The 7,217-nt window shown below is 42.3% G+C and overlaps 1 protein-coding gene across 1 annotated transcript in view; it reads left to right on the top strand.

Annotated features, from left to right (window-relative positions):
* The first annotated feature begins 2,816 nt into the window (after positions 1-2,816).
* Positions 2,817-7,217, top strand: part of LOC148478448 (guanylate-binding protein 1-like) — a 62,397-nt gene continuing 57,996 nt past the window's right edge. Inside the window, exons 1-2 of the mRNA XM_088455402.1 lie at positions 2,817-2,997; positions 4,523-4,650. Of these exons, the coding sequence (XP_088311528.1) occupies positions 2,817-2,997; positions 4,523-4,650 (309 nt within the window). The remainder of the gene's footprint in view (positions 2,998-4,522; positions 4,651-7,217) is intronic.

Below are 7,217 nucleotides of genomic sequence, written 5' to 3'. Positions count from 1 at the left end.
ATGTTATGATATATGTAGGATACACAGTGGGATGAGAATTTATGTATGATATGATATATGTAGGATACACAGTGGGTTGAGAATTTATGTATGATATATGTAGGATACACAGTGGGATGAGAATTTATGTATGATATGATATATGTAGGATACTCAGGGGCCTATTCATTAAACGTAAAAATTAAATGGAGATAATTAGCTTTAGAACTCTCATGGAGTTCTAGCTAATTATAGGTGGAATTCATCATTCCACCTCTACATAAGTATCTATTCCGAAAAGCTGTCATTTTTGCGATGACAGCTTTTCGGGAAATAGATACTTTTCCCTGCCTACACTACCTTATCGCATCTGGAAACAGTGCTGCGCATGCGCTGTTACATCTGTAAAACCAGCGCATGCGCAGCACTGCCTATAGATGCGTTAAGTTTCGTACCCCCCCCGACCCCCTCCGTTCACGTTCCCCCCCCCCGACTTACCTGTCCGCGCAGCAGCCTCCGGCTCCGTCCTGCTGGTCTGTGATGTGGTTTCCCAGCAGACCACATGACAGATTAGAAAAAAAATTAATTTTTTTTTTTTCTAAACTTTCTTGTGCTCTGCTGGGGAGCACACATGACAGACCAGCCTCCGGAGCCTGAGGACGGAGCAGAGCGCCGGAGGGACTCGTCGGGGGACCTGCACACGCTGATACAGGTAAGTGGATTCTGCTATTCGCCACCTCACAGTGGCGAATAGTAACTGCATCAAATTCCGAAAATTGATAATTTTTGGAATTTGATGAATACCATAATTTCCACATCCCCATACTAATGTACTAATGTACCCATACTAATGTAATAATGTACTAATGTATGGGGAGTGTGGAAATTAACGCAGGGGAACTTAGCAAGGAGATATCTGTGATATCTCCTGTGTTAAGTCTGTTCATGAATACCAAAATAACGTTATTTAAGGAAAATGTCCTTAAAAACGTTATTTAAGTGTTGATGAATAGGCCCCTAAGCAGCATTTACTTCCAAGTCTCACTGTCCATTCTAACATAGAAGAATCTATAATGAGGCAAAATGTTACATCAGCTAATAACAATTGATGGCACAACTATCTCCTCTAGCCCCAGAGTGTGCTGTCTTGGAGTTATCCTGGACTCCTCTCTCTCCTTCAAACCACACATCCAGAATCTCTCGCAGTCCTGTCATTTTCATCTTAAAAATATTTCCAGGATCAGACCCTTTATCACCCAGGATGCCACTAAAACCCTCATACACTCATTGGACATCTCCAGATTAGACTACTGTAACCTCCTCCTATCTGGCCTTCCCAACTCCCTTCTCTCCCCTCTCCAGTCTATCCTCAATGCTGCTGCTCGGCTCATATTCCTCTCCAAACGCTCTGCATCTGCCTCTCCTCTCCTACAAGCTCTCCACTGGCTCCCCTTCCCTTTCAGAACCCAATGCAAGGTTCTCACACTCAGACTCACTTACAAAGCCCTCACCGATTCTTCTCACATTTACATTGCGGACCTCAACTCCCTTCATTCTCATGTCTGCACTCTTCATTCAACAAATGCATGCCACCTCTCATGCCAATTGATTACTTCCTCTCACTCCCACCTCCAAGGTTTGCCCGTGCTGCTCCCCACCTTTGGAACTCTCTCCCTCTTCACATCAGACTCTCCACCTCTCTACAATCCTTCAAACAGGCTCTCAGGACCCACTTCTTCATCAGAGTCTTCCAGCTCTCATCCTAACCCACTGCTACATACACCTTCCTCCCTGCCTACCCCATCTGTGTCACACCTGTTTGTCTCCCCATCCCCTTAGAATGTAAGCTCTTACAAGCAGGGCCCTCTACCTTCTTGTGCTTCTCCTTACTTTCATCTACTTGTTACTCCCCACCAGGGCACCTAAGACTTGGTTGCTTACACTCTGTTGCTTATCTGGGTGTTATGGTCGCGAATGTAGCAATGTATATTATCCATGTCCTGGTCCTGTATTGTATTGTACTGTACTATAAGTCACTGGTCAACTTATTTGTTTATGTACTTTGTAAGGTGCTGCGGAACAATTGTGGTGCCATATAAATACTGTCAATTATAATAATAATAATGTTTCTTTCAGTTTGTCTCCTTTCAGTTTGTCTCCTTTCAGTTTGTCTCCTTCCACATCCAGTAGATACACAGTTTATGTAACCGCAGTTTGACCAAAGTTCATACACAGGGACTTCTCCCATCTACCTGTTTGTCACAGAGGTATTTCTGCACACGGAGAAGGGAAAACAAAGTAAGTACTTCCACACAAATGTAATTGGTGCTTATTTGCTTTACGTATAAATGTATATATTTTTGACTCTCATTACCTGTCCAAATCTTTGCTTCTTTGGTAATCTGCCTCCTGCACTGACATTATATTTATCATCTGTGTTGGGTGGTGTATACGTACGGTATGTAAATGGTTACATTAGACCCAACCTTCTCTGAGGAATGTGTCCCTGGTGTCCTTTCTGGGCTCTATTATATATAATGTCAGACAGGCCGCAGTAATATAACAGCAGGATACAAGAATGTGACTTCTGTTTCTTTCCTAGATGCAGCCATAAGCTTTATGGCTGCAATTCTAACATATATGCATTTAATAAATAGTTGGATGATAATCATTAAATTAAATCAATGTAATGCAGTTTTATAGAGAGAGAACAATATACATGTTCTCAGCTTTGGTTAGAGAAATAAAATATATGCACAGTATAACTGACCCTTCATATGCCATGCAGCTACTTTCATGCCTGACTCTCTTCCGCTTGTAGACCTACGTATTCAGACATGATCATGGAAGCCCCAGTCTGTCTGATTAACAACACTCCTGATGGAAAGCTGGAAACAAACCCTGATGCCATAGACATCCTCTCCAGGATCACACAGCCGGTGGTGGTGGTGTCCATAGTCGGATTGTATCGGACGGGGAAGTCCTACCTGATGAACAAGCTGGCTGGAGCCCAGAAAGGTTAGTGGTCAGGTAACAGAAATGCAGGAAGGTACCGGTGCTACATTAATAAATATATATACTGTATGTTGACATTCTGACATTGACATGTTCAATGTCAATATTATGAATATGTCAACATTTTAAGCTTGTCAACATTTTTGAATGTGGACATATTGGTTGTCAGTCTAAAGTCTACATCGACATTCTGACAGGGTCCCACATAAAAATTAAACCTAACACTCTGCTATCGACATGTTAAATGTCAACATTATGAGCATGTCAACATTTTTGAATGGCAACATATTGGTTGTCGACATTCTGACTGTTGATATTAAAAACCTGTCGATATTCTGGTGTCTACATTCTGGTGTCTACATTCTGAATGTTGGCTTTTCATACTCACATCCTTTTTATGCAAATGGAGTTTCAAAGTGATGTCCTGAGGGGCGAAGATCCCCCAAAAATTATGCATTTTACAGCATTTATAGCCCATGAGTAGAGCTGGGACCACGCCGGCCAGTTCACTCTGCTGTGTTGCTAGGGTACACCTGGGAAAATGTCAGGTCACATTCATTTCACATAGCTAAATATTCCCAAAATCATGTCTGCTACTGATGTCTGCAGAACTCCTAAAATGTCATCTATGGTCTGCACGACCCTGCAGGAGATCATGTGTCCTACATAAACACTACAGCTCTTTGGCTGGTTCAGTGATGGAGTACTGTAAATTATTTGATTCTTGGAGACATATTTTCTTGACATTGGTGAGCACAACCTTTCAATATTGACCGTTCCTTACCTTTTGCTGGCTGCAAATATAGTTTTGCCAAATCATTGGTACTGGTAAATATTAGAGATGAGCAGTTCGGTTTTGCTGAAAACTGAACACACCTGAACATTGGGGTTCCAAGTCGAACAAAGTCTTGACTCTGATCACTTTTGGGGTTCTGAGTAGAATGGAGTCCTGGCTCTGATTAATCTTGGGGTTCCGAGTAGAATGGAATATTGGCTCTGATCACTTGTGGGGTTCCAAGTAGAATGGAGTCCCAGTTCTGATCACTTTGGGGTTCCGAATAGAACAGAGTCCCAGCTTGGGTCTTTTCACAAGTTGGATCTTAGATCTAAAAACCGGATCTCGGGCTTTGGATTACATGTAAACCAGTCGATATGACTGTATTTTAGATGTTTTTAGCAATTTTGAAGAAAAACAAATAGAAAACTCAAACCAAAACAAAACACTTAGGGTAATTTTGCCAAAACCAATACCAAAACCATGACATTTGAGGGTGTTTTTTGCCAAAACCAAAACAAGGAGGTCCACGCATGTCTTTAGTAAATATAGGAGCTAATGTTATACCAATAGGAAATTGCTCTAGTGAATATGACTCACAGGTGCTGTCAATATTATTAAAAACATTCAGTTTCATCTTGAGCCATCACTGATTTCCCATAGGAAACCTTAGCAATTAGCTTCAGAACTATTGATGACTGATTGGCTCCATCTTTACTTCCACTAAGGACTTTCTATGTTAAACGTTTGCAGGCTTTAACCTGGGCTGCAATGTCCAAGCGGAGACCAAGGGCATCTGGATGTGGTGCGTCCCCCATCCCAGGAAAGCGAATCACACCCTGGTTCTGCTGGACACAGAAGGTCTGGGAGATGTGGAGAAGGTGAGACAGATATTAAGAATGTCCATGTGTACTACGGAAGTATAGGAGCTATATGATCTATCTGAGATCTCACCTGAGCAGGACAGCAGAGGCTAGTATGTGAATTTTATGCAGAGCGTTGTTGACATCAGTGTCTACAGGGATCCGGTCTGGTCTCGGTACTGTATGACTAACATGGCTCATTTGGGGATTTTATTTTTTTTATAAAAGAATGTGAGAATTGGTCGTAAGTTTCTGATTAGTACAAGACTTTGGGCTGGGTATTAGGGGTGAATAAAATGACCAATTCACAGTATGTACAGTATGTGTTTATTTTTTTTTAAAGAAATTTTTTTTTTTTTAAAAGTAATTTTTTGCACCTTCTTTTATACATTTGTGTGCACTGTAGCAGCAGCAGTATACGTACTCTGATGGTAACAAGCACACACAAGACAAGACCGGGTAATAACTTATGGACAAAGAGACATATACTTAGAGCCTATTTGTCTTGAACTTTGCACAAGCCTTTGCACGTGATACATGTGATAGGTGTTCATATCCCTAAAATCCTAGTTTTTAACAATAATAGTAATATTAGTGATTCAAGGGCCTATTCATCATACCTTAAAATTCGATGGAGGTAATTAGGTTTAGAACTGGCATGGAGTTCTACCTAATTACAGGAGGAATTCATCATTTTCCCTGCCTGCTCTAACTTACCGCAGCTGGAATCCGTGCTGCGCATGCGCTGTTACATTCGTAAACCCAGCACATGCGCAGCACTACCTACAGCTGCAGTAATTTTGTGTACCCCTCCAACCCCCCCTCCCTCCTCCCCTCTCCGCTCAACTCCCCCCCGTCCCCGCACTTACCTGTCGCGCAGCAGCCTCCGGCTCTGTCCTGCTGGTCTGACACGTGGTCTCCCAGCACACCACAGTACAGTTTAGAAAGAAAAAAAAACGTTTTTTTTTTCTAAACTTTATTGTGTTCTGCTAGGAGAACACAGTTGTCCGAGCAACCACTAGAGCCAGAGAAGGGAACAGAGCGCCGGAGGGAGCTGCGAAGGGCATATCCAGCTGGAAGCAGGTAAGTCTCACCTGCTATTCGCCACCTCACAGTGGCGGATAGTAACTCCATCAATCCATCAAATTCCAAAAATGTATAATTTTCGGAATTTGATGAATACCATAATTTCCACATCCCCATACTAATGTACTAATGTATGGGGAGTGTGCAAATCAGGGCCGTAGCTAGGGTAGTGCGGCCGGTGCCATCGCACAGGGCACCACAAGTCAATGGGTGCTGTTTGGGCCTGTCAAATTTCTGTTAATTATCATTCTTGCTTGTAGCTTCCTCTTATTCATCCCCAGCATCTCCTGGCCTCTCCTATCTCTTCCCTGGCCCTTCCCCATGAGGCCATGGCCCTTTTTTGGGTGCATTATGTCCCTTTGAAAAATGAGGGAGGCGCCAATGCTCTTTCTGGCACAGGGCACCAAAAAGTCTAGTTACGGCTCTGGTGGAAATTATCGCAGGGGGATTTAATCTGGAATATCAGTGATATTTCTTGTGTTAAGATGCTTCATGAATACTAAAATAACGTTATTTAAGGAAAATGTCATTAAAAACATTATTTTAGTGTTGATGAATAGGCCCCATAAATATAAAATTTTTTTTATTGTTATTATTAAGGGGGAATGTAGATTATCGCCCCTTATAATACCATCACCCCTCCTTGTCTATTACCATATAAGTATATGTTGTGATGGTCTGAAAAGCATCTGACTATTTGTTCACATTTTTCTATCTTTGGGCCTGATTCAGAGCCGTTCGCTATTTGCGGTCGTTCGTTCAAAAACAAGGGGTGGCTATTCAAATGATCCGTTCGTACATTGCAGTCTGTTCCCACCTCTAAGTCTGAACGAGCGAGCAAAACATACGCTCGTTTATTTGATAAAAACGCCCCCTGGCCGCACGCACCCTACATCATGTCCGCTATTTATTAGATTAATCGAGTACATCGTACAGCGTATGAACTGCTCGCTATTCTTGTGGTTGGTGTTTTCAACCGCTATTTTGCGAGCAGTTCTGAGTTAAAAAAAACCAAGTGACGTGGTCAATGACGCTGCTGGATTAATTATGCACACCCTTAAAACGCCCGTTTTGACCTTTAAGCACGCCTGCGTTCGAATTCCACTCCCCCGTTTTCAAGCACCTTCCCCTGTTACCACCCACATACGCCTCATTCTGTCACTCAAAATAGCAGGCACTCGCTATATTGCGTACCAACGATTTTCGGCCGCACTGACTGGTTCGCGCATGCGTACTAAAAACCGTACGCATGCGCAGATGTGCGAACATCGCTCGGAACGAGCGTACTGCCGCTAGCGAGTGGCTCTGAATGAGGGCCTTTGTACACTAATCTATATGTATGTTTATCAATTCATAAAATAAATTTTTTTACCTCTTTCACTGTACCAATCCCAGTGAATGGAATTTTTAGTATAATAACTAATAAATGTCAAGTTTTAAAGTAATGATTTTGTGCATGTGCGCCCATCTCTAACAACCCCTAGCCTCTATGTGGTTAA

Source organism: Taudactylus pleione, unplaced genomic scaffold (assembly GCF_031769625.1).
Source record: "Taudactylus pleione unplaced genomic scaffold, aTauple2 ptg000653l, whole genome shotgun sequence".
In the NCBI taxonomy this organism is placed as follows: domain Eukaryota; kingdom Metazoa; phylum Chordata; class Amphibia; order Anura; family Myobatrachidae; genus Taudactylus; species Taudactylus pleione.
The sequence above is the reverse complement of the archived record's forward strand: the minus strand, read 5'-3'. Positions and strand labels throughout refer to the sequence as shown.